The sequence below is a fragment of the Falco punctatus genome (assembly GCF_963210335.1).
Source record: "Falco punctatus genome assembly, chromosome: 3".
NCBI classification, from domain to species: Eukaryota; Metazoa; Chordata; class Aves; order Falconiformes; family Falconidae; genus Falco; species Falco punctatus.
The window spans coordinates 121,289,334-121,315,033 of record NC_137582.1 but is presented as its reverse complement, the minus strand read 5'-3'; the positions used below and the strand labels follow the sequence as shown (position 1 = coordinate 121,315,033).

Below are 25,700 nucleotides of genomic sequence, written 5' to 3'. Positions count from 1 at the left end.
GAGAACATGTGTGACCCCATCCCTGCTCCGTGTGTGTGTGAGAACATGTGTGACCCCGTCCCTGCTCCGTGTGTGTGTGAGAACATGTGTGACCCTGTCCTTGCTCAGTGTGTGTGTGAGGGGGGGGACACATGTGACCCCACCCCTGCTCCATTTGTGTGTGTGGACACAGGACCCTGTCCCTGCTCCATGTATGTGGGGACACACACACAGATGTGTGACCCTGTCCCTACCCCATGTGTGTGGGGACACACCTGTGTTCCCAGTGATGCTCTGTGTGTTGGGGGACACTGGGGACAAGGACAGCAATGGGGCTGCTGGACCTACAGCATGCCCCCTGCCACATGTCCCCTTGCTTTGGGCTCCAGTGGCAGCAGGATCAGGGCCAGTCAACACCCAGTCCCTGCCCAGTGCCCAGGGGGTCACCTGTGGTGGTGAGATTGGTGTCCCTTGGCCCCATCCCAAGGCAGCGGCGTGTCCCAGCTGGGGGGATTGGGTCTCCTCGACCCCTGCAGCTGCAGCGTGTCCCTCTTGTCTTGGGGACATCAGGGTCAAAGTGACCAGGTCTGGAAGGGACCTGGGGACACTTTGTCCCCCTCTCTGGCCCCAAGGTGTCACCTCAGACACCCAAAAATAGCCGGGAGCTCGTGTTCAGCTCCTCCCGTCGGCACTGCCACTGAGCGGCACTCCTTCTCATCGTGTCCCTGGGGGGGACAGGCACCAGACCCCGTGTGATGGGTGTCCTCCAGCCCTAGCTGGGACATCCTGCATGGCTCGGCTACCCAGGGAAAGGTGGGTGATTGATTCTGTGAACAAGTTCCCAGGGAGCCAGACCCCCATGCACACCCGCCCCTACAGCTGCAGGCAGGGGAGGACAAAGATGGCAGGGACCGTGGGACTGTCTCCTCGACCTCCTGGGTGTCAGTGGCCCAAATCCACACAGCCCTGGTCCCCACTCGTGCTCCTACCCTCCCCCAGAGTCAATGGGACCATGAGACGTGGGCATTCACATGTACAGCTGCTCACACACAGCCACCCACCCACAGGAACACCCATATGCATGAACACACATGCACACGGATCCCCACCCACCTGCAGAAGTTCCCGCACTGTGGACACCCACGCTCACCACACACACCAGAGACTCACCATGCACATAAACATACATGCACATGGACACATACCCACAGGAGCACCCATGAACACAGCCACGCACCCAAATGCACACTGACACCCATGTGCACAACACCCATGCACATGGATGCACAAAGGTCCCCACACACATGGGTGCTCCATGCGCACAGGCACCCATGCATGGAGACACCCATGTGCATGCACATACACAGATGCCCACACACATGGATGCCCCCACACATGGATGCCCACGCACACAGATGCCCATGCACACGGATGCCCCTGCACACAGATGCCCATGCACATGGATGCCCACGCACACGGATGCCCACGCACACGGATGCCTACACACATGGATGCCCATGCACATGGATGCCCACACATATGGATGCCCATGCACACAGACGCCCATGCACACAGATGCCCATGCCCATGGATGCCCATGCACACGGATGCCCACGTACACGGATGCCCACGCACACACGGATGCCCATGCACGTGGATGCCCATGCACGTGGATGCCCACACACACATGACGCTATATCCTGGCCCGTGCTGGCCTCCACAGCAAGGGTTCTTGCCCCAGATCCTGGGGGTGTCTGGGACCACCCTGGGGTGCTGGGGCTGGGTGCTGCTGGACACAGTGGCCTTCCCTGTGGCCCCGCACAGCTCTCCTGCACCCAGTCACCACCCGGGTGGTGGCCAGCATGGACTTGGGCTTTGGGCTTTCTTTGCTGGTCACACAGCGACAGCTATAGGTGACCATCTGTGACGGAGATGGGTCCAGCACAGCATGCAACCACACTGCCTGGCTCCAGCCTCCAGCCAGCAAACCCCAGCCTGGGAAACCAGCCCCTGGCGTGGGCAGGATCCAGGCGATCCCAGTCCTTCCCAGACTCCTGCCTCCCCCAGCCCCTTGGTCCCCATCCCACCAATCAGCAGAAGTGGAGGTTTTGGGGAGCGCGGCCAGAGACTGGGAAAGCCCGGCTCCGTGCACATCCCCAGAGTGCCCGCAGGACCCAGCTGGCCCCGTTTGCTGCTGCTTCTCCCTCTCGGGTTTCCCCAGGACACGGCAGGGGGGGATCCCAGGGCAGGAGGGGAGCAGCCGTGCGGACCCATGGGTAGCTCTGGCATGGGGACAGCACAAGGCTGGGGATGCTTAAAACAGCAGCACCCTGTCCCCAGGAGCCGAGACCCCACACCCCCGGGACAGGGACCATCCTGGGGTGCTCCCCTTCTTGGTGGGAACACACAGCAAGGTGCTGGCTGCTGGTGGGGGGCTTTGCTTAAGGGCTGGGGGAGGTGTTGGAGTTGTGTCATGCTTCCCCCCCATCTTGAACAAAGCTCCTGCATCACCTAGGAAGAAAGGCCAGGAGACGGAGGTGGTACCCAAAACATCACAGTGAACACCACACTCAGCTAGAAACACCCGCGGGCTGCTCCTGCGACAAGGAGAATCCCCCCCCCCCCCGCCCCCCGCGGTGAACCCCCTGTGCTTGGCTCTGCCAAATGACCCAGAAGAAAAATATTCCTCCACGCCAGGAAGGCAAAAAAAATTCCTCTCCCCCCCCCGGGGTCCTTGCCCAGGGCGTGGGTGGGAATGGCCCCTCTGTCATGGCAGGTCCCCGCCATGTGCTGCTCCCCCCATGGCAGGGGGGTGACGCTCAACAGTCTCGCCGCGGTAGCACCCAGAAAAACCCAGCAGCCTCCGGCCGTGCCAGGAAAGCGGAGCGGATGCTCCATGGCCTCTTTCCTCTGCTGGTCAGCAATGTCCGCCCCGGGGAGTGGGGTTAGGACGTGTCCTTCAGCTCAGGACTGGTGGCCTGTGGAGGGGGCATCTCTGCCGAGGGCGACTGCATCTCCTGGGCACTGCCTGTGAGGAGAGACAAGGGGATGAGCAACCCCAGTTCCTGCCCGCCCTGCATCATCCTTCATCTTCCTCATCGCCTACCTGCGTTCAGGGACATCTCAGCCAGCTTGAGGGGGAGGTCGGAGGGGCTGACGCCGGCCGGTGAGCCCAGGATGTCGGGCAAGGCATTGCGCCGGCCTGTTCTCCCAGAGGATGCGAAGTCCAGCACAGGTTCCACCTCGGTCATGCTAACCCTGGGGAGACACGGTCCCCTTCTGTCAGCCCCTCTGGGCATGGAGGGCAAAGGGGACCCTGGTCCAGGCAGGATGCTCTAGTTCCAGGCAGGCAGCATCCCCTGCCTGCAGCTGCCCAGGGCTCAGCCCTCTACAACTCCCTCTGCCCACCCTGACTGCAGGCTCTCCAGGAGCCAAGGCAGGGGTTACCCTGCCTGTGGAACCCCCCCCACCCCTAGGGCTGGCACCTTTGGGTGCTGTGATCCTCACATGGTCACTGCATCGTGGAAGAAGAGGGGGTCCCATCCCAGGCAGCCTTACCGGGCACCCTCCAGCCTGGCCTGGCGCTGCGTCTTGCCTGTGCCCAGGGTCCTGCTCCACTCCCTGGCCTGGCAGTTCCCACTCCCGATGTCGCTCAGCCAGGGAGGGACCCCACAGAGTATGGGGACTCCTGGCTGGGACCCCTCTGGCTCCAATCTGGGGGGAGGCAGAGCAGGGGGTCAGCAATGGGGCTGGTGCCAAAGGGGTGTGGGGGAGGGAGCTGGGAGCAAGCCCGGGGGTGGGAGAGGCTGTATCCCCATACAGGGCACCCATAGCACCCAGCACCCTCCTCCCGGGGGGGCCACACCGAGCAGGGCTGTGAAAGGCAGGGACCCCTCATCCCTGGTGGGCAGGCAGGAAGAGGGGATGGCAGCAAAGGATGGCTGGACAGCAGGGATAGGGACATGGAGGTGGGACAGCAAGGGAGGCTGAGAGGGCACAGCGGGACCAGCTGCAGTGCCAGGGGGCAAGGGCACATCGTCCCCAACCTGGGGACCCCACTATGTCCCTTGGAAAGCAGCCCTTGCTGACCTAGAGCAGGTGGCAGCAATGCTGGCATCTCTGTGGATGGGTGGGAGGCTCTCCCGGGAAGCCCCCAACACCATGCAGATCCCACCGGCATGGAGCCGGCCCCAGCACATGCCACTGCCAGCACCTTACCGGGATGTTTGCTTGGTGCTGGTAAATAATTTGGACTTTTGCAGAAGGGTTTTGTGGCTGCAGGCAGGGGGTGGCACAGGACCTGGCAGGGACAGGGTGGCCTCCAGCCTCCCCAAACAATCATGGGGTGCAGGAACCCCCAAGCCATCACACCAGGAGCCCCATCCCCTCCAGGCCGGACACTGGTGGCAATGCTGGGACTGGTGTCCCCAAGCTGGTGTCAGCGAGAGCTTGTCCTGCTGGGGGGGCATGAACTCACCAGTGTCCGCCTGGGAATCACTCTCAGCAGAGGATGAGCCAAGGTCCCTGAGTCCTTGGGTACAGGCACCGTGCTGAGCAGGACAAGTCACCCTGGCTGCGTGCGATGAGGAGAAATGAATGATTAACCCAGGAGATGATTAGTCACAGGGCAGCTGCCCCACATGGGGCAGGACCCAGGACCTTCTCAGGTGGGGAAACTGAGGCACGGAATGAGGCTTGGGTGTGTGATGGGGACAGGGCTGGTGGCCCTGAGCGGTGGCTGTGCCATGGCAGTGGCACAGTGGAGGTGTGATGCTCTATGCACCATCTGTGGCACTCTGGACCTGCATGCATTTGTGTGTGCATTGGCACATGTATGTGCATGCTTGCATGCATCACCTCTGGCCAGGCTGTTGTCTGTGAGTGCACACGTACATGCAGCTGGAGCTGAGCCCCAGAGCGTGCATGCATGGTGCTCTCTGGTACACATGTCCATGAATGGTGTCCCATAGCACATGTATGTGCACGCTTTGCATCCCCTGGCACATGTATGTACATACATGGTGCATTGTAGCACATGTGTGTGCATGCATGGCACCCCTGACATACATGTGCATGCTGTGTGTGCTGTATGCTATGTCAGTGTGAGGGCTTTTGCCAGCTTCCATTGATGCCAGAGCCGTGTCATCTCCTGGTCACAGAGTTTCTCATCACACATCACACGTTCGAGTTCACGTCCCTCATCTGGCACCGAGCATGCCACAGCACCTCCTGCTCGCCCAGTGGGAGCCTTTGGCCCAGCAGCTGCTGAGCCCTGGCACCAGGACATGGGCAGGCAGCGGGCAGCATCCGTGTCAGTGCTGGAGCACCCACCGTGTTCCCCTGGCAACCCATTGGGAGCCGGGGTTGGGGTGAGCTGGGGCTCACACACCAGGTATGTGTGATGGTGTGAGCATGACAGCATGCACAAGCACACACATGTACACATGTGTGTACATGTATGTTCACACACACATGCATAAAGTCATGCATGCATGCATAGATGCATGCATGCACATGCGCAGGTGTGCATGCACAGCAGCATATGCACATGAATGCACACGTGCTCACACACTGCGCGCGCACACACACACACACACAGACTGACTCTTTGCACATCCCAGCAAGGCAGGAGACCTGCAGGGCTGCATCAAAGCTGCCTTCCTGGCAGCCCCAGCTGCTCCTGCTGGCTCAGGCACTGGAGAACCAGGCAATAAACAGCCTTCAAGACCAGGCTGGATCCTGCCCATCTTCCTGCAGCTAAACACCCCCAGTGACGCTGGTGACTGGGTGCCTGGGACATGAGCAGAGGTTACATGCGGTACACTCACCCAGCACACCAAAAAGCCACACGGAGAGATCAGGACTTTAATGCTGGTACAGACAGAAGAGCTGCATGGTCCCTGGAGGGGACAGAAACCCCTGGTGGGGGTGAGCACTCCTGGGATGCAGCATCACTGTCAGGGGGAACCCATGGGGCTGTCCCCCTGCATCCCTGGGCTCCCTTGGGAACAAGGTCCAAGGTGCTAATGCCGGCCCCATGCCGAACGCTGCCACATCCTGCCAGTCCCACAGGCAGCAAATCCAACCCAGCGCTGGGCAAATAACATTGCATAAACCTCCTGCCTCTGCTTGGTGATTTCCCCCTCTAAGCAGGGACTGTTTCTGGGAGGCTTATCATGGTCTCAACTTAAAAAAGCTCCTGGAGTCACATGGAAGGTCCTTGGGGCCATGGGCTCCTGCTTTAATGCCCCTAATGGGATATAGAAGGATAGGGCAGAAATAAACCTTAATCCGTCCTGGAGATGGGATGGGGTGGAAGATACTGGAAAAAGGTGGAGGGAGGACATGACACAGGCCAGTAATCAAGCCAGCCTCCACTGTAGCAAAAGCTGTCTCTTGCACAGAAGCCACTGGGGCACAAGAAAATGTCCTACAAGGCCGTATCCAGGCTGGATTGCCCCCAGACCTCAGGTATCTTCATGCAACACAACTTCTCCCCAACACAAGGGCTCCATCCCCATGGTGCCACTGCACCCTGACACTCTCATGCCACGCGTGTGAGAACCACGGGCATGTGCTCAGCTGCTTGGTTTGGACTGGTGATGCTCAGCAACAACATTTAGCTGCAGCGACAACCAATTAAAGCACAAGAGGGGAAGGTGTTGGTCTGGCTGAAGGCCAGTGGGTGAGATGCAAAGTGATCACAAGATGATAGTGCAGAGAAGCAAGGTCTTGCCATCCCACTGCGGCCGGAATGTGCTGCTCCCCATCACGCGCTGCTGCAGATCCTCACCCCATACCCAGTGTCCAGGCTGCCTGGGCAGGATTACATTTTGCCTTTGGCATCCAAGCTCCTTGCGGGATGAACTGCTGCATGAAACATCCCCTGAGCCCTAACTCAGGTGCTGCCCCACTGCTCATCTTTATAGTGTTTGAAGCCTGGAGCAGCCTGGGGAGCTCCTGTGTCTGTGAGTAGCAGGGGAAAGGGCTCCTGCCCCAGCTGCTGCTCCCTGTTTGCCTGCTTTTTGCTCCAAACCTACACATCCAAGTCCAAAAAAGCCCAAATGCACGGCTTGTGTCGGAGGTGCTACAGCTGGACATCTCTGCTGAGACCCAGAGCATCAGCCCTGGGAAGGCGAGTGTTTTGGGGTGAGAAGCATTCGACCCCCTCTTCCTCTTCCCTCTCTTCCTCCTCCTCTACCAGCCTTGGGCCAGGGAACTGCAGGTTGGACCCAGCCAAGGGACTGACCTGTGTGGGAAACAGCCACCGCCTTCCCTACCACCAGGCATAGGGTGACACCAGGCACAGGCAGTGACAGGCATTGCACGCCACGGCCACCCCATGCCAGACATGGGCTTTGCCATCAGTGGGGGGAAACCAGCCAAAGGCGTTAGGAGCTCAGTCCCTTCCATGGGGGTTGGGGTAGGATGGGCAGCAGGGTTTGGTGGTGGAGGTCTTCCCCGCAGTGTGGTGTCATTCCTGCACAAGGGTTTGCTCTAATTTCACATTTCCCTGAATATAAAAACCTTGGAGGAAGGAAGGAAGATGCTGAATGGGCAGAGGAAGGCGTGAAACACCCTGGGGATGAAGTAGCCAGAGACCAAGTTCAGGGTCAGACGCCTCCACGGGCAGCACGTCCATGGATCCTCCCCAGCAATTGAGGCAGGGATGTCTCCTCTAACACAGCCACTGGAGGTGCTGGGGGTGGAGGGATCAGACCACACTCACGAAGTCACCTGAAGTAGCATCTGTGGCTGCTGCCGGAGCCAGCAGCTGGAGCTCAGGGACCACGGGACACCTTGCAGTCAGCACCATGACCACACAACACTGGACAGCTTTGCCAAACGCCTTCTCCCTCCCAGGGCACATGAACCAGACGCTTAGGACTGGGGAGATGTTACAGCAATGGCTGTAAAGTTTTCTTAAGGATTTATTTAATGACAGGCATCTTCTTCAGCATCTAAGGGGCTGAAGGGTCATTAGCTCATCTGGAAGTGGGGGTTTGGGCCATTTAATATTCTTGGCTTTCTTTATAAGAGGGTTCTTCATGCTTGTTTAATTCTTGTTACAGGGTCTGTGCTGTGCCCTTCCAAGAACAAGTGGGAAATGCTGCAGCCCAGTGTGAACCCTTCAAAAATTCACTGGCAAACCCATGATGGTGATGTTATTAAGAGACGATAAACAATGGGAAGGATTTAGTGAGGCGTAACTGTAATGTTGAATTAAATGAGCATTGCAAGCCAGGAAGGAAATAGCTGCCCAGATCAGAAGGGAATGAGAGCATCATCCAGGAAAATCAGCAATGAGTCCACACAGGAGGAAAATCCAACGGGGCTGATCTAACCAGAGACGGACAGCCACCAGACAGACCAAGTAGCCCCTGGAGTCTGGAACACCAGATGGCAATAATTAAACACAGGATAAAATCTGGAGAGCTGAGAGATCTCCCACGGAGGCAGCAGGTTTGGTCCCGCTGGTTTCATCTCGAGGGATGTGGCTGCAGGCAGCAGCGTTCCTGCCCGATGTAGCGGCAGCGCTGATGGTGCCAGAACCCAGGAAACGCTGAGCAGGCACCTGCTGCCACGTAGAAATTGGGTTTTGTCAGCTGCCAGCAGCCCATAAACTGCTCCCAGGATCTAGGCAAGAGGGAAGGATGGGAATAAATACTGTCCCAAACTCACTGTCTCCAGGGCAGGGAGGGAAAGGCCCCAGGAATGTTGGCTGGTGCAGGGGTATTTAACCTGGAGATGCAGAACTACATGAAAAACAGGTTTTGCTTCAAGCACAGAGCACAAGGAAGTTCTAGCCGAAGCTAGAGATGATGATCCTTCCTGGAAGCAGTGCTGGGTGTGATGCGGCTGCCAGCACTGGCCCATGGGGGGATGCTGGCACTCTGCAGCCTACCCTTGACAGCAAAACCGACCATGGACTGGCACTTCTGTCCCTAAATCACCAGGATTCTGGGTGGGCTGGGAAGGTGCCTGGGCCAGCCTGGGGGCTGCCTGGCACCTTTTGAGTAGCGGTGTCACAGTCCAGAGGAAAGCAGGGATCCACGTGAACCTCTGCCAAGATGCTTGGAGCATCATCAAGGTCTCATACTACTTTCCCCCTCATTTTTCCCTGGCTCCTCCTCATCATGTGGCCTCAGCTCCTTCTTAAAGCTCTGAGGAATCATTCCAGCAGGTTTTCATAGATGAGGTTACACAGGCAGCTCCCCAGATCTCTGGCCCAGCCTGAGAAGGTCCAGCACATCACAGTGCCCGCAGAGGTGGCCCCTCCATTTGATGCACTTTCCAGCAAACTGTTGCCTGAAAGGCATCCAACATGAGGGCTCCCACTGCCTCTCCTCGGTGCTGAGCAGCAGATCTTTCTCGTTAGACTAATGTACTTACAGCAGTAATTCTTGTTACTCTCTAAGCCCTTCCCATTGTGTCCTGCTTTGCACTTTGACCTTCCTCCCTGCTCCTACTCTGGCGCATCCATCCTCACAGCATGGCTGGCTTTCCCTCTTCTCTGCAATTCCCACTTGTTCTTGAATTGCCTCATCCATTGGTCTGGGGCATGCTGAAGTGTCTCTTCCTCCCTTCCATCACCTTGACATCCCCCTCATCATCCTCACATCCCTCTTCTGCCTTTCCCCTGCTCTGTCTCTGGTCCCCATCAGTGCCCTGCAGGTGGGCAGGACAAGGTCTAGGCTCCTTTCCACCCCGGCTCATACCGCAATTCTGAATTATTCCACCCAAACCTCTCCCTGGGTTAAAAGGATGCTTTTGAAGATCATCCTTCACTCTCTCACTTTTGAAGACCATCCATTCTCCCTCTGTTTCCTTCTTGCATGCTTTAGGGCTGACTTAATTTTTTAGGATTTTTTTCTCCAGTTGTAGGGCTTAGAAATTTCTTTTTCACACTGAAATGTGTCCTAGCTAACGCCAGCCTAGACTGAGCATAAACACTTCCCTTCACTGGCTCTGCAGCAGGGCTTATCCAGGCTCATTGGATAGTGGTAGCTAAATTCCTGTTCAAGGCAAAGAGAATGAAGGACTCCAAAACAGGACACTGACAATCTTCATTCCTTGTAATTCCTGGATGCCAACAGGGAGATGAGCACAAGAGGTGTTTTTTGCTGCTGGCATCCATAGGATGGAATCAGTGGGAGAAACGAAAGGTGTGTTATTGCTCTATCAGTCCTGGTCTCATTGCACTTGGGGATGATGGCAGAGTTCAGCTCTGTTTAATACCCTCACGAAATCCAGGAAAAAAAATAAAATCCAACCTGAGTCTCTCCAGACAGGATTTCAGGCTATTTGTATAAACTGTCACTTTGGTTTATAATGCTGCAAATGCAAATCAGAGCAAGTCCTGCTCCAGGGTAAGAGTGAAACCAGCTCATGCGCTCGCTGACATCCCAACCCAAAGTTTCTCCAAGCATCTGCAGGGCAAACCAAGTGCTACCAACCCAAATCTGGGTGCCTGCAGACCTTGAGGTGCTCACCTCCATGTCCCACATCATGGCTTGGCTTTCCCAAAGGGTAGTGAGCACAGAGAAAATCTCATTTTGATCCTGCAGACCTGGATTGGGCCAGGAAAATGTGCTCCAGAGGACTCAGTGGTTTAATCCCAACACAGCTCTGCCCAGCACAGCATCTCCTACAAGTCAATACATAGATAAAATTAAGGCATCTTCTCCCATGGGAGCAGCACATGGGTTATCCTGGGGGCAGATGCTGAAAGCATGAAGGAAACCTGAAAATGTGATGCCCTCTGGACCATCCTAATTTCATTCCTGGACAACCCTGAGTTGCTCTTATAAAAGAGCAAAGCACTGAAACCTCAGCCGGCAGAGGCATGAGGACATGGGCTGGCAGCACAGCATGGTTGCTGGGCTTTGCTGAGGACTTACCCTGCACCTAAAAGCTCCCAAGATCTCAGCGCCGGAGGGAGGGGATGGATAACCAGCTGCGCTGGCTGTGGGGCATGTATTGGGACCTGCTCACATGGAGACGGAATAACCGTATCCCAGGTCCTCTTCTCCATCCTCTTGGAGCCTGGGGCTCCCAGCCCAGTGCACATCACTGCTTCCCACTCCACCTCATCTCCCCTAGGTTCCCAATTCTTCCCTGGGAAACGTAGAGAGGAAAATTTTTCCTTTGCTTTGTGCTAATAACAAGCACCTCCAGCTTTTACCATCATATAGAGCAGGGCTTCTGTTCCCCAGCAGTTGGGGGTGTGAGGTCCTTGTACAAAGATGCAGGCAGGACTTGGGGAAAGCTGCTGCCAGCAGAGATAGAGCTGCTTTGCAATATGGCATCCCCAAGGAAGGAACAAGCAGCTCCCTTGCTAGGGTCTGGCACCCAGGCTGGGCAAAATACTGTAGTGGAAGCAGCTCTGGGACAGCAGAAAGGTCTCCCCCGCACCCTGCAGCCACCGCTGGCCCTGCCAGCTTGCCTGCTCATCAGCACTAGGAAAACAAAAAGCACCCAACAAATCACCAACAATATTCCAGTCGTGGCTATTTACTGTGGGAACATGGCAAATCCTCAGTGCCAGCGGTGTTGGCAGTTCCTGGCTTCCCAGTGATGGGGGAGGTGACAGCTACATGACCCAGCTCAGCACCACCACGCAGGAAGACACATCCAGCAAGAGCACAGCAATGAGCAAGACCCTCACCTGCACATCAATTTGGGTGCAGATCCATCAGACGACAGCTCCCCTGCCCACACATGAGCATCCTGGGCCATAGGCTTGTGCTCCCCTGCCCACACCTCCCAGATGGGAGATGTTGTCCTGCATCCCAGGGAGGGATGCAGGCAGGGATCCCACCGCGTCCCAGGGAGGGATGCAGGCTGCTCTAGCCAGGTGTTTGTCAGCCTGTGGGCTGTGACGTCTCCCAGGGCTTGTGAGCATCCCTGCCTACACCCCCCCTCAGTTAATTACCTTTAATTGCTGGTGTGGTGGGAGGAGAACAGGAATTTCCCCTGGGAGGTCTGGGTGCCCATCAAGGACCCTGCAAAAGTGCTGGTGTTGTGCAGGAGGGCTGAGCTCGTCTCCCCCACACCCCTCTCCCCATGGGTCTGCTCTCAGTCCCATTGCCTGCATTTGGGTCCTTTTTGAGTCCCAGAGGGAAAATTCAACAGCCCCTTTCACATGAGGGTGATGGAAACCCACCCACAGCCCCCACAGAGAGGGACCTAGCATTGCTGGTAAATAGGCGCTTGCTCTCGTGGGGTAAACAGGAGCTTCCCCTTCCACACATCTCAGTTGCAAAGCAGGTGATCTAATGGGAGGTAATTACAATGATTGAGCCCTGGGTAATACAGCTCGCACCATAACCTTTAGTTAGCTGCTCCGACGATGGCACAAACTATAATTTTGCATAATAAACATGTCACCCACATCGAAATAAGTTTCATTCTTTAGCAGTTTCAGGCTCCCTCCTCCCCAAATAGCTTTTCTTCAGCTGCTCCAGCCTCAGCATCCTGGGTGGGAGCTAACAGACCTGATCTGAGATGCTGCGGATGGAGACATCCTCGATTCTGCTGGCTGTGGGTGTGCAGCGTGTGGGTGGCACAGGGATTTGTGCCAGGGGAAACCCAAGGAGGCATGAGGATGCTGTGACACGGGCCATGGGCTGCCTGGGGCAGGGGCTGGGAGATCTGTGGGGACACAGGGTGCCAGCTGGGTGCCACCAAGGGCATGCTGGGCTGTGCCCTGCCAGGAGTGCCACAGGCTGGGTGACACACCAGGCATTTCTGAAACGCAGCCGGATGGCCCCGGGCTCGACCACGCACCAGCGAGCCACTTCTCCCAGCACAAGGTCCCTCCATCTGCCACTGGCTGGCACCAGGAGAGGACTGAGAGGGCAGCAGGGTGCCCCGAGAAAGCAGCACTGAATTCAGAGGAGGCTCCCCAGCTCCGCCAAAGCAGCAGGACACATTTTTTTAAAAAAAAATGTGGTGGGACACATGCAGGCACCCAGATAATTAATTTTGGGGAGCAGAGCCAGCTGATGCTTCCCAGGCCACGTGCTGCAGCTGGTACCTCCGGCTCCCTGGGGAGCCCCCGGCATGTGCTCCTCCCCAGGTCCCTGGCAGCCAGCAGATTTCCTCCTTCCCATTGCAACTCATCCAAGAAAGGAGGTGGAAATCTTCCAGGGTGTCCTGCTCCTCAGACAGCATCCCCTCGTGAGGGACTGAGGGGCCTTTCCCATGGCAAGGCATTGCATGGAGGTGATCCAGATGTTTTCCCCCATCCCTGCACAGATGCCAGGAGCATCATTTGGATTCTCCAATGCGGTGGCTGTCACAGCACCTTCCCCACCACCCAGTGACACTCTCCTGGCCCCTGGGGAGCTGGCAGGGAAGGGACCGAAAGCCAAGGAGGGAAGAAATCTGTGCAGGCACCCTGGGATCAGAGGTACAGCTTGAAATCCCTAGCCCTGATGGAGCAGAGCCGGATCCACCGCCCCCGAGCTGAGCTAGGCGCTGGAACCGCCTGCCTGAGAAGCCAAGGTTGGAACAGGGCTGTGGCCCCATCCCCATCCTTCATGGTGCCATGTCCCCACAAGGAACCCGAGCATCCCATCCTGCCAGCGAGCAGGGGGCCAGGACTGGGTGCCTGAGCTTTGCCAGGTGAACTGGGAGCTGAATGCCAAGGCTTCGCCCAAGGGTGGCTGCAACCACAGCCACTGACAGACTCCCGCTGAGCATCCCCAGCTCCCGGCCACCTCCTCCGCCTCCCCCTCTGCCTCCCTGCATCCCAGCTGAGGAAGAAATTTTGTGACTTCCCCAGTTTAAAAAAGTGAGGAGAACCTGGCTCTGCCACCACCCCTCCCCCTCCAAAACCTCCTGTTTTTTTGGGGGAGATGCTGCAAAGCAGATAAAGGGTGGAGACAGTGGTAGGGCCATTTCACCCGGTGTTGTATCTCCCACCTCTCCCGCCCAGCCATGATGAGGGAGGACATTCCAAGAGGAGTCCAGGCAGCCCTCTGCGACAGCAAGGGTTCAGGCATCCCTTGGTGGACAGCCCCAAGGTCATAGTCTGTGAGTATTTAGGGTGAGCACAGGACACCCAGCCTCTACCACCTCCTCGGTGGCACTGCCACACAGCCAGGGGACACGAGCCAGCTCCAGGGACCAAAGGGACCAGATCCAAGCATCTGCAGGGGCAACCTGCCAAAATAATGCCCTGAAGGTAGCGAGGAGAGGTTGTCCCTGGGGAAGCCCTTTCCTCCCAAGAGGATGCCACCTGGGAGGAGGCACAAGATGAGCATGTCCTCTGCATGAAGCAGTGCTCAGCCCTGTGCTGGCTCTCCCTGGGCTCTTGCTGGCTGGGACCCCTGCAGCTCCCTGGGCCTGAAATCATCTGGGAAGCTCTAATGCAGGAAGCTGAGGGCTGGAGCTGGGGTGTCGGGAGGGCTGGGGTAGCCAAGATGAGGATGGTGCAGGGTGGAAGGTTGGAGGAGGCAGTGGTGACCACAGGACCTGATAGGGAGGAGGCGGCAGGGGGTGAAAGACCAAGGGTGGGTCCCAGGCTGGGACAGAGGAGCGGCCATGGGGATTGATCTGAAGTGCCCACCCTGAGATGGATGAGCTTTGCTCAGCGCCTGACCACTGCTCACCCAATCCCCCCTGAGCCCCCAGCCCCTGGTGGGGTGGACACGAACCCCCCCTCAAGCCTTCGAGAGACACCCCACCACCCTGCTCAGCACCGCAGCCTGCTGCAAAGTTTCATACTCCCAAAACCATCTGCCCGCCGAGGCCACTATCATCTCCTGCGCCTCCTACCTCTTCACCCTCCCTTCGCTCTGATGCGCTGCCATGGAGGTGCCCCAGGTGGGCACCCGCTTCCCCGGGTGGGCACCCAGCCTGGACCCCAGCACCCACGAGCACAGGGCATCCACTGCCGCGGCCCAGGGCCTCAGGGCAACCATGGCACCAGCACCCGCCACCCATCAGCGGCTCACCTGGGCTCCGCTGGGGCTGGTGCCAGCAGCGATACCGATACTGGTGCCGGCGGTGCTGCTGCCGGTGTCGGCGGTGCTGCCGATGCCGGTGTTGGTGCCGGCGTTGATGCTGATGTTGGTGTCCGTGTCGATGCTGATGCCGATGCCGGTGCCGCTGCCGCTGCCGCCGCCGCTGCCGCCGCCGGTGCCGCTGCCAGCCAGTGCCCGGAAGAAGGATGCTCCGCGCCGGGCAGGAGCCCCGGGGACGCCGCCAGCTCGCAGGCAGCCCCTGGGGCACCCGGGGCCGAGCCGCCGCCGCCGCCCGCCGCCGCCGCTCCCCGCAGCTCCCCCCGCCCGGCCCCCTCCGCCGCCGCCGCGCCGCCCCGCCCGCCGCCTCCTCCCGCCGCCGGGCCCTGCTGGGGGCTGCCGGGGCCGCCCCCCCATTCCCGCCGCCTGCCCGCCGGGCACCGGCGCCCCCCGCCGACCTCCCCCCACCTCGGGCGCTGCGTGCCCTCTGCCCCCCCGCGTTGAGACACCGCGAGGGGGCTGTGACACCCCCACTCAGGGGCGCAGCTCTCCCCGTAAGGCTCCACGTGACGTCGCGCTGCCATGCGCCGGCAGGACCCACCAGCCCGGGCAGGGGGCTTGTAGCCCGGCCTGGCCAGCGGCTCCACGTGGAAAAAAAGTGCAAAACACTCAATTTCTTCTGAATTAGGGTCCCTGGGAAGGAGCCTCATGGCCCCTGAAGGGGGTGAGGGGGGGGGGGCACTCTCCCGCCAGGACAGCTTGTCCCCAAGCCCACACTGTCCCTGTGCATTTATTTCAGCCAAAAACAGTTGCCGGGCTCAAAATCTTTGGAAAAATAGTTAAAATATATGTGGCTGCACCCTTGTGGCTCGTGGTGCCTGGGGGCCAGGTGCAGGGACGGGGCTAGGAGACCCTGGATCCAGCTGCTAAATCCACCTGATCATGTCACAGCCACAGGCTCTGCCCAACACAAGGGTTGTGCTCCCTGCAGAAGGACACTGGGCAGAGCTGGGCATGGAGTGGGTGCTACCATCGCAGCCGCCCAGGCTGCTCCAGGCCTGACACCAGCATTACCTCAAGGGGGGACATGGCCAACACTGAGGATCTGCGATGAGGGTTCCTAACCCGCACCCCTGAGCTGGATCAGAACAGTGAGGGAGGGGAGAGGCAGAGATGAACAGAGCTGCCCTGAGCATCGATTAAAAGCAACTTAAATTTGCACTCAGGAACAGTAGCCCAACTCCTCAGGCTGCCACCAGCGCTCCTGCCTGTGACCGCAATTGTGAAAGAGTGTGGTTTTGGTGAAAGGCTCCAAAATGTCCCCTCCTGGCTCTCAGTATTCCCAGGGCTGCTCTCAGGAGACAGAGTCCCTGCTCCTCTGGCCCTGTGCTGGGATGCTGTTCCCAGCAGGAGCGGGGCTGGGGGCACATTCCTGGCTCTGGCCAACCTCCTTTCCCTGCTGGTGATGGTGAGTGGTGACGCTCAGCACCCAGAGCAAGGTCTCCATCCTGTCCCTTCCCTGGGGAGCTCAGCACCACCTAGGGCTCTGGGCCACAGGGAGAAGCTGGCAGCTGTGCCAGCCCCAGCGGAGGTTGCTGCCCCGGGAAGGGTGATGCACCAAGCAGCAAGGCAAATTGGACGTGCCTCGCTGTGCCTGGCTGTGGAGGGATGAGAGCCACTGGACCTGGATGCTCTCAGCCCAGTGCTTGCCCCCAGTATCCCAGTACCCCCAGTAGCTTGGGGGGGCTGAAGCCACCTGGCCCTGCCAGCCAGCGGGAGGGACATTTATCCTGCCTGCTTGCTCACACGTGGTGACGAGCAACTGGCAGCTCCTGTGCGGCCTGTGGGGAGGGCAGCCTTGGCCAGCTGCTATTTTTAGCTCCTCACACTCCGTTTTCTCCTTGACTGTCTCCTCTCTGGAGCAGTCTCAGGCTGAGCATCGGTGATGTTTATCTTGCCTGGCACCTGATCGAATGTGACACTGGTTGTCGAGGGTGAGGGCTCCAGGAAACATATGGGAGCAAGGGGGGAGATGTTGGGGGGGCGGGGAGGGAGAGAAAGGAAGCCCTGGGTGGTTGGGGAGGGTCCTGCTGGAGCACCCTGGGGTGGGTCTCCCCTTCCTCCAGCTCCTGGGTACCCACAAGGGATGCTCTGTCCGTGAGGAGCTATGGCTGGTCCCCATTTCTACCTAGGCTGAACACTTCCCTCTGACAGTGTGATCCTTTGGTGATGACTGGGCTAGGAGAGCTGGGTAAACTGAGGCACACAAGAGGTGTGTGAGTCCCTTGTGTTCAGCCAGTGTATTGCTGGCACCAAGTAACCTCTCCAAACCTGCCTGCATCCAGGACACGATGAGCACCAGGAGCCCAGACTCCCAGCTGAAGCTCATAAAACTCTTGGGTACAAGCCCCGGTGATGCAAAAGCACGTTGGCATGACAGCTGGGAAGGGAAAAAATATTCTCTATCAGGTAGCACCTGCTCTGTGTTGGTACGGGACAGAACTGTGATGCTTGGTGCTATACTGACATAGAATCATAGAATTATTTAGGTTGGAAAAGAACTTTAAGATCATTGAGTCTAGCCGTTAACCGAACACTGCCATGGGAGCAAAGGTTGCTCTTTCTCCTGCTCTTTCAGCACCTGCTCTAGGGCTTCGTAGGTGTTGGGATCCTCTCCCCAGAATGCTGCCCACACGGTGAGCATCACTGCTGATTGGGACCTAAAATATATTGTCCATGCCCTCCCAAGCATCGGGGGAGCCCCTGATTTACTCATCCAGAAGGTGAGACCAGCAAGGATGGGGTCAGACTACTCCCTGCTTTGCCACTTCCTTTAATTCCTATTTTCTCCTAAAAAAAAAGGGTCCAGAACAGGGAAGAAATGGGCTTGGGAGCGTCTATTCTTCCTCTGCTGCTGCCGAGCTGCTTTATCCCATTTGCCCAGGAAGGTTATTAAAAGACACTGACCTGCGAGGTGCCATAGGGCTGGGGCAGCCCCCCAGGGCTGGAGGTAGCAGCCCCCCTGCCCAGGGGTGCGGGCAGGGAAGGAGCAGGACTGTTTTCCACTCATCCACCCAGCGCTGCAGGCTCTGATCTGGACTAAAAGTCATCTCTGAGCAAGAGCAGCACTTTACGGTTCCTCTTTTAGATGTATATTTCTAATTCCCAGCCCAGTTAAGCCCCTGATTTCTCTCTGGGTATGTAGGTGATGTGGTGGAGAGCTTATTCCTGAGCTAAGCTCACCCCTGGGCTGCGTCAGTCCCTCCATTAGGGTGCTATTTTGGGACATGGGTCACAGGGTTTGGGGACCTGCAGGTTATTCTCTGGTGGGGGACAGGGACTTTTCATGAGCCTGGGCAGGACACAGCCTGGGGGCTGTCCCTGCATGGCGGGTACTAACCCCAGAGTGATGGAGGTGGCTCCTGTGGGATGGATTTGCAGAAAACATGCTTAGTCCTTGAGCAAAACCATCCTGCTCATGAGACCTCAGAGGCCAAAGGCAGAGAGAGAATCTTGCCTGGAGGATTTAAAACAAGAGGGAAAATGCCAGCAAACACCTCCCAGGGAGGTAATTTGTTACTAGGCAGGGTAGAGCATCATGCCGAGATGAAAGTCTGGACATCTCTGTGCTGCCTTGACAGGAGATGTTCAGATCACAACAGATAGTAATGCCCTTCTGGGACATCCTCTTTGCTCCGGGTACTCAGCCATCTGCATCTGAGCCTACTGCACCTCCTCTGCAGGGCACATCGATTATGCAGCACTGTCTCCCTCCCGGGCATGACATGATGGAGGTGGTGGAGATCTTCCCTCTGCTGTGCCATGCAATCGAGTAGCCCTCAGGTGCATGTATAGCCCAGTGCATCCCATCCACGATGGGGGACAGCACAGGAGCTACTTGTCCTATTTCTGTAGGTCAAGGCAACTTGAATACCTGCAATGAGATGCACAGGTCTTTGCAACTCACCTGCAACCTTGCCATTCCCAGCAGAAGGGGAAATTTCAAACAAAATAATGTTGTCTTTTCTTTTTACAGCAGCAGCAGCAGAAGCTCTTTCCTGACACAAAAGCATGGTGGATGACGCAGACAGATACAACCGCAGCTTGGGGCTCATCCTGCTGCCAGTTCATCATGGGAGCGGCAGGCCTGCCTGCAAAATGAGGTCCCCATTGAATGACTCTAAGTGACTCTCTCAGGGCCCAGCCACTGAAATATTCATCACCTGCCCCAATGGACAAGCAGAATATGTAAATTATTTCCTGGACAAAACAGCTATAGTCGTGGAAACCACCTCCTCTATGTATTGACTCCTATATTTGCCCAGATCCGGTGTTTCTGGGCAGCAGCCTGGTTTGCACAGGTAGGAGGTGAGCCCCAGCAAGGTCAGGGCAGTGCAGAAGAGCTCAGAGCATCCCAAGAGTGTCTGGGAAGAGACAGGATGTGGTAGGATTTGCCGTTTTTGCTTTAAGAGACCAGATTGGAGCAGCGAGGTGAGCCTTTGGAAGAAAGATGTGTTTGAGTTAACTGAGCATAAAGAAAGCATCCCAAAAAGATGTCTTCATGGGCAAAAAAACCCCCAAAAAACTCAAATCTATTTTTCATGCTCCAGTAACTTCCAGATGCCTGAATGGGGATGCAGGAAGCCTCACAAACACCTCCTGGGTTGGGGAAGCAGGCTGTCCCTCCTGCCTGCCACTGGACCCTGCCCGCAGAAGGGGATGCCTGCCCCAAAAGCCGTCAGATTTAACCAAAACCACCAGATTTCAGGCTCCATTTTCCCCTGGCAGAGACCTTCACTACCCGGCTGAATGCTGGGACTCTGCAAACCAGCCAAATCAGCCAAAATCACCTCAGGCAAATCGCCAACTGGGTGGTCAGCAAGTAGCCATCACCCGGTGCTACCACACAGGAGGGATGCTGCTGCTGCCTGCAGCCCTGCCTGCCTGCCTCCACCTCCAGCAGCAAGGGGGATTTGTGCAAAGCTCCCAGTGCCTGGGTTGGGCTTTTTTTATCCCTGGCTGCTCTTACGTTCTTAGCTGTGCCACTGGCTCCAGCACTGCTCGCTAACCCCTTTTACAGGCAGCTAAATATAGTCCAGGCAGCTAAGCAAAATCTGCTCAGCAGGGCCACGTGGGGCTCGACAGCACCACCGCAGCCATGGCTGAGGCATGGGTTCTGCCAGCATCAGGGGGCACAGCCATGTCCTTGCTGGTGACATCTTTCACCCCATGCAGGGGCACATTACCACTGCTTTGGTGCTCATCACTTCTCCCCGCCTTGGTGGCCCCATCCCTCTCCCACCCCAGGGTTTCCTGGGGTCCTTCCACCCAAGCCAGGGTATTTTGTGCTGGGGAGCATCTGGACTTTATTAGCATCCCTGATCCTACACAAGCATGGTGTAAAACCCCAGCTCGCTGCTGTGCTTAATAAAGAACAGCCGAGTAGCTCCAGGCATCCACACGAATGCTGTGCAAAGTGCAGGGAGTAAACCTATAACCTGATGAGGCACCCTGTGGGGTCACCTGCACCTCGCAAAGGGTCTGAAAAGGTGGGCACATGGCTGCCACCCCAACGCACACTCACCCACGGGTGCAGCTCATTTTCTGCCTCTCGTGTCAAAGACAGGTATTTCCACTGGAACCATGAACTCATTAAGGAGACACTGATCTAATTGTCTCCACACCGGCACTTGTGGGTTGTTTTTTGTTGGGTTTTTGTTTTTTTGTTTGTTTGTTTTTTGTTTGTTTGTTTAAACCAGCAAGGAATGAGGCAAAAGCTGACTGGAGAAAGGTAAATGGAACCCCATGGCTCATTAGCCATTTCTCTGAGAGGAAGAATTGTTAAGGCTGAAAATGAACAGGCTCAAAAATTGCCATGGTCATCCCACATTTTCAACCCCCCCAGCACTGCCCTGGCCAGGCCATGCTTGCTGGGATGCTCTGGCAGCACCAGGGATGCCCTGTCAACCAGGGGACATGGGAAATGCATAGGAGGGGCTCAGGGAGGCTCGTGGTGGAGTTTGGAGGAAGGTTGGAGCCTTTGGGTGCCAGGTGAGCAAACTGAGGGGCTCAAAGCCAGAGCTGGTGTGAGCATCAAAGCAGAAGCACCTAGCAGTGCGGAAGCTGCAGGCTGGTAATGAAGGAACTGGGTCCTCCTACCAGGTGGACCAAGGGCACCTTCATATCAAGGCCTCACCCTGCCTCTTCCTCCTCCAACCTTCCTACCCCACCACCTCTGTTGATTCAGATTCTGATACCTTGGGGAAGAAATTCAGCTCACAGTGGAGTTAACCCTCCAGATTTTCCACCCCATGAGAACTCAGCAGTTGTGACAGCACAGAAACTCCTGCGCGACACTCCCATCCATCACCAGCCAGGCATCTGGCCACTGCCATGAGAAAGACAAACAGCATCTGTCCAAACTCAGCAGGGAAATGATGAAGATTTTCCAGCCAGTCGCTGTGTCTGTGAGCCCAGGCTAAACCAAGCTTCAAGGACGGAGGGACGGAGGGTGGCCAGCGTTTCTTGGCTTCACAGCCCTTCACTCTTCTGGCTGGGAGAGGCTTTGGGAAGAAGATTCCAGCCTGCTGGATGACAGGCGTTAGGCTTTGTGATGATCTGTTATGGAAACCACCAGCTGGGTCAGCTCCGTATCGCCTCACTGGCCTTTAGGACATCTCAAACTGGCAAAAGGTCCTTGAAGAGGGTCCCAAATGTGAATCCTGATGCTCAGTGCATTCCCCAGAAGCCATGCCAGCAGGTAGGATGCCCATCACTAGATTCAGAGGGTTTTTTTGGTCTCCATCAGGTTCCTCTTTTGGGCTGGTCTCAAGAGCTGATGCATTTGAGATGTATTTGGCTGTTAAGCCTGCAATGTTGCAGGATGGGAGGGTCCTGGTAAACAAAAGGGACAAGTAGGAGCTCAAGCACAGAAGGTTCTGCAGGTGCCTGCAATGTTCCTTCTGAAAATCATCCCCTTCATTTCCACTGGGTTTGCATCCCAGCTCCTGTGACCCTGAACACCCTGCCTCTCTCTGTAATTAAAGACCAAGCAATCGCCCATTGCTAGTCCTCCCGTGTCTCTGTTTATTACAGAAGGGCTTAGCAGAAAACTAATTCCCTGACTCCCTTAGACAAGGGGGGAGGGAGATGCTTCAATCTCAGGACTTTTCCATTTGTCCTTCCCAACCCAGACTGGCTTTGTGCCTGTCCCCCTTCTTGTCTGGGGGCTGGAAACTCCAAGAGAGGCAGCACAGTTGAGAAAACATACTGCTGGCAGTAAACAGGCGTAGCTTCATTCCTGGCCTCTTTGCCTGGCCTCCCTTGCAGCATGGGAAGGGCTGGGGGACCCCCCACCCCCACCTCCCTGCGCAGGTGAGCAGCACCCTGAGGTCTTGGAGCGGTTCCCCAAAGCACCCAAAGCACAAGGCTGTGATGTGCTTGCTGGCAGGTGGTGACCCAGGTGAAGGGTCCTGGGTGCCCTAAAAGCCCCATCCAGGAGCAGGGCCAACCTGCAGGGTGCCAGATGTGGGACAATCCCATGGACCAGGGGCTTGTCAAACCCCAAATCATCACCACAAAAATACACCTTACATTATGCCTGAGTTTGCTGCATTAGACAATGCTCTGGAGGAAAGGTTCTTGATGGCTTTAGCTGGTTTTCCAAATACAGACTCGATTATTAATTATTATTAATTACTGTAATGTAGGTTTATCCATGAATAGCATCACTTGGGCTCAGCAGGAACCCTTCTGGCTGCACCCATGGCTAAGCTGGTATTGTCCCAGATACAGTCACATGAGATCATTTGTTTCCCCCCCAGGTCCCTGGGCCAGAGGGCATCCCTGGCAAGCTGCACTTGGCCCTGCTTGCCGCTGGCCTAGTGCCACCCCCAGTCCTATAATCCCCCCATAGCAAGCAGAAAGTGATACCCTGACCCCAATGAACCAGGCACTGGGGGAGGGGAAAGATGTCCCCTTGTGCCTTGAGGATGCTGAGTGATGCGGAAGGAGTGGAGGGGGAGGCAGAGCAGAAAAATGTTTTATTAGAGGTACATGGGCAAGGATGCTCCCAGCCCTGCTGAGCATCTGGGACTTGGGCTGGGGGCTTCTGTTGCAGGGGGGGCTGGAGGCAGCCACAGGTCCCTGTGCTCTGTGCCCCTCATCTCCCATTCCTCATCTTCCTCGTGTGCAGGGCAGTGTGAAACCAGCGTGTGCTGTGGCACCCGCGGGACTGTCACGGCTCTGTTAACGGCGACATCTCTCGCTCTGGTCTCGCCTGCCGAGGAGGGGACGGGGCTGGTGCTGCGGGCACAGCCCTGGGGACGCGGGGGCAGTGCCACCTGGCGGCACCATCGCAGGGGACGGAGACACACACACACACACTGGTCCCTCCGGGGTCCGTAAGCCGGTGGGATTCCTGCTCTTGGCTGGCCCGCGGGGTCACGTCCCTGCAAGGCACAGGGGGACAGAAGGACCAAGGGGACAAATACCAGTGTGGCTGATTTGCCCTTGCTGGGAGGACAGGGACTGAAGGACGTTCCTGCTGCGGGTGTCACAGGGCCCTGATATCCAGCTGGGAAGGGACAGGAGCTGCCAGACCCCCACCTTCCACCCACAGGGCTGTGCCTGTAGCCAGCCCATCATGTCCCCGCGGCTGCTGCCTGCCCCGCGGGCGCTGCCAGACCCGTGCCTGCGTGCTGCCAGGCTGGGCAGGTCCCCAGCACACACCCCAGCTGCCTCCCAAAAGGAAAAGCAACCTGAGATCAGAGAGTAATTTATGGGCACTGACCTCTCCTGTTGTACACTGCAACCAGCCGGAGCTTTTGGGAGCTCACAGAGGCTTTAGAAAATACTTTTTTTTTTTTTTTTTTTTTTTTTAATTGGTGCCAGCTGCTGATCAGAGGCCAAACCCTGGAGCTTTACCTCTGTAGCAAGAAGCATGACACCCTTCTCTTCCTCAAGGCCACAGGGGGCATGCTGGCTCCCCATCTGCCCCAGCCCTGTGCCCCCCAAAGCCTCCTGCCGCGTACTCATGTACTTTCACCACTGTCTAAATTTAGGGTCTGGAAGCGGGCTAGTGCAGCCTGGTTTATTTCATGCCCTGAATTATGCATGCCAGCAGCAAGGCAGCACTCGCCGCTCTGGATGGATGTGCCAGGCTCTGGCTGGTCAAGCAGAGTGGGGAGACCCGCTGCCTGCCCAGCCCCAGCTCCCACCCTGGGCTCCCTGCGGGCAGATGCCCCTCAGCCCCCCTCACCCAGGGGCTGGCCTCATGGGGGTTCAGGCTGGTGGGTGTGCTGGAGCTGGTGGGTGCATTGTTGAAGCTAGCAAGAAAGGCTGCCATAGGCCACAAAAGGAAGACTAGGGAAAATATGGGCCCATTGCTCCTTGAGGTTGGTGACTAGTGCCACAGGACATGGGAAAGGCTGAGGAACTTAGTGCCTTCTTTGCCTCTTTACTTGCAAGACTGATCTTCAGGAATCCCAGGCCTCAGAGACCATGGAGAAAGGCTGAAGCAAGGAAGACATACCCTTGGTGAAAGAGGATCAGGTGAGGGGATACTTAAGAAAACTGGACATACATAAGTCCATGGGCCCTGCTGGGATGCACCCACGAGTGCTGAGGGAGGTGGCTGATGTCATTGTGGGGCCACTCCTGACAACCTTTGATTGATCATGGCGATTGGGAGAAGAGCCTGAAGGCTGGAGGAAAGGAAACGTCACTCCTGTCTTCAAGAAAGTCACAATAAATTCCATCTGAATATGAGGAAGAACTTGTTTACCTTAAGGGTGGCAGAGGGCTGGCACATTCAAGCCCACCTGGACGCAACTGTGCAGCCTGCTCTGGGACAGCCTGCTCTAGCAGGGGGTGGGCTAGGTGATCTCCAGGGGTCCCTTCCAGCCCTGACCAGTCTGTGGTTTTGTGATTCTGTCACTTGATAGCCAGGAGCAACCCAGGGCTCTGCTGTCCCTGGGCCTCAGGTGCAGTCATTAACCCCGTGTCTCCCCTCGGCAGCTCTCAGCTGCACAAGCAGCATCCAACTGTGAGAAATTGCAGGGCTTCACTGGTAGGGCCTGTAGCGTTGGGACAAGGAGGAATGGTTTTAAATTGGAAGAGGGGAGATTTAGATGAGATACTAGGATAAATCCTTGCCTGTGAGGGTGGTCAGGCGCTGGCACAGGCTGCCCACAGTAGCTGTGGCTGCCCCATCCCTGGCAGTGCCCAAGCCAGGCTGGACAGGGCTGGGAGCAACATGGGCTGGCTGGAGGTGTCCCTGCCCGGGGCAGGGGGCTGGAACTGGATGGGCTTTAAGGTCCCTTCCAACCCAAACCGTTCTATCATTCCATGATTATTTTCTCTCCCAGGGCCGGGTGGCTGGTGACCCCAGGGTCTCTGCAGCATCGTCAGCTGCTCTGGGGACAGGTGTCAGTGGGATCCCAGGACACTCTCCAAGTACCCTTTGGGACCCTGTGCTGCCCTCGAAGGAGCCCACTCCTTCCCGCGGGATGCTTCGAGGGGAGGGAGACCCCCTGCAGTGTGAGCCTGGGCACCCTCCCCAGCCCCGGGCGCTCCCCGGAGCCGCCGCCCCGGCCCGGGCTGATGGTGCTGGTAGGGTCCCCCCGGCGGTGAGCACTGGGGCGGGGCCGGGGCTGCCGTTGCTCTGGTCCGAGGGGCTCGAGGGGATGGAGGGGCTCCCCTGCGGCCGGGAGGGAGCGGGGAGGGAGGACCCGCCCCGCCGCCGCAGGGGCC

At 57.3% G+C, this 25,700-nt stretch overlaps 1 protein-coding gene across 3 annotated transcripts; it reads right to left on the bottom strand.

Annotated features, from left to right (window-relative positions):
- Positions 1 to 32: 32 nt before the first annotated feature.
- On the bottom strand, positions 33 to 25,597 carry LOC308060597 (cAMP-dependent protein kinase inhibitor alpha-like). Of its 3 annotated transcripts, XM_080379507.1 has the most exons (5): positions 14,943 to 15,058; positions 4,457 to 4,552; positions 3,538 to 3,693; positions 3,086 to 3,237; positions 33 to 3,007 (listed from the first exon to the last, which is right to left on the bottom strand). In XM_080379507.1, the coding sequence occupies exons 4-5, from the start codon at positions 3,228 to 3,230 to the stop codon at positions 2,925 to 2,927; spliced, it is 228 nt and encodes a 75-aa protein (XP_080235633.1). In that variant the 5' UTR covers positions 3,231 to 3,237; positions 3,538 to 3,693; positions 4,457 to 4,552; positions 14,943 to 15,058; the 3' UTR covers positions 33 to 2,924. The 3 variants fall into 3 exon arrangements, with proteins under 3 accessions (XP_080235633.1, XP_080235634.1, XP_080235632.1); XM_080379508.1 differs by lacking the exon at positions 3,538 to 3,693; XM_080379506.1 differs by lacking the exons at positions 3,538 to 3,693; positions 4,457 to 4,552 and having other exon boundaries at positions 14,943 to 25,597.
- Positions 25,598 to 25,700: the final 103 nt, after the last annotated feature.

Coding starts and splice junctions, on each gene's coding strand:
- LOC308060597 (XM_080379506.1), bottom strand. CDS start 15,658: ATGAGGCTCCTTCCCAGGGACCCTAATTCAGAAGAAATTGAGTGTTTT. Junction 3,238..14,942: donor CCAGCCCCAGCGGAGCCCAG/GTGAGCCGCTGA, acceptor GTGTCTCCCCAG/GGTTAGCATGACCGAGGTGG. Junction 3,008..3,085: donor TGAGATGTCCCTGAACGCAG/GTAGGCGATGAG, acceptor CTCTCCTCACAG/GCAGTGCCCAGGAGATGCAG.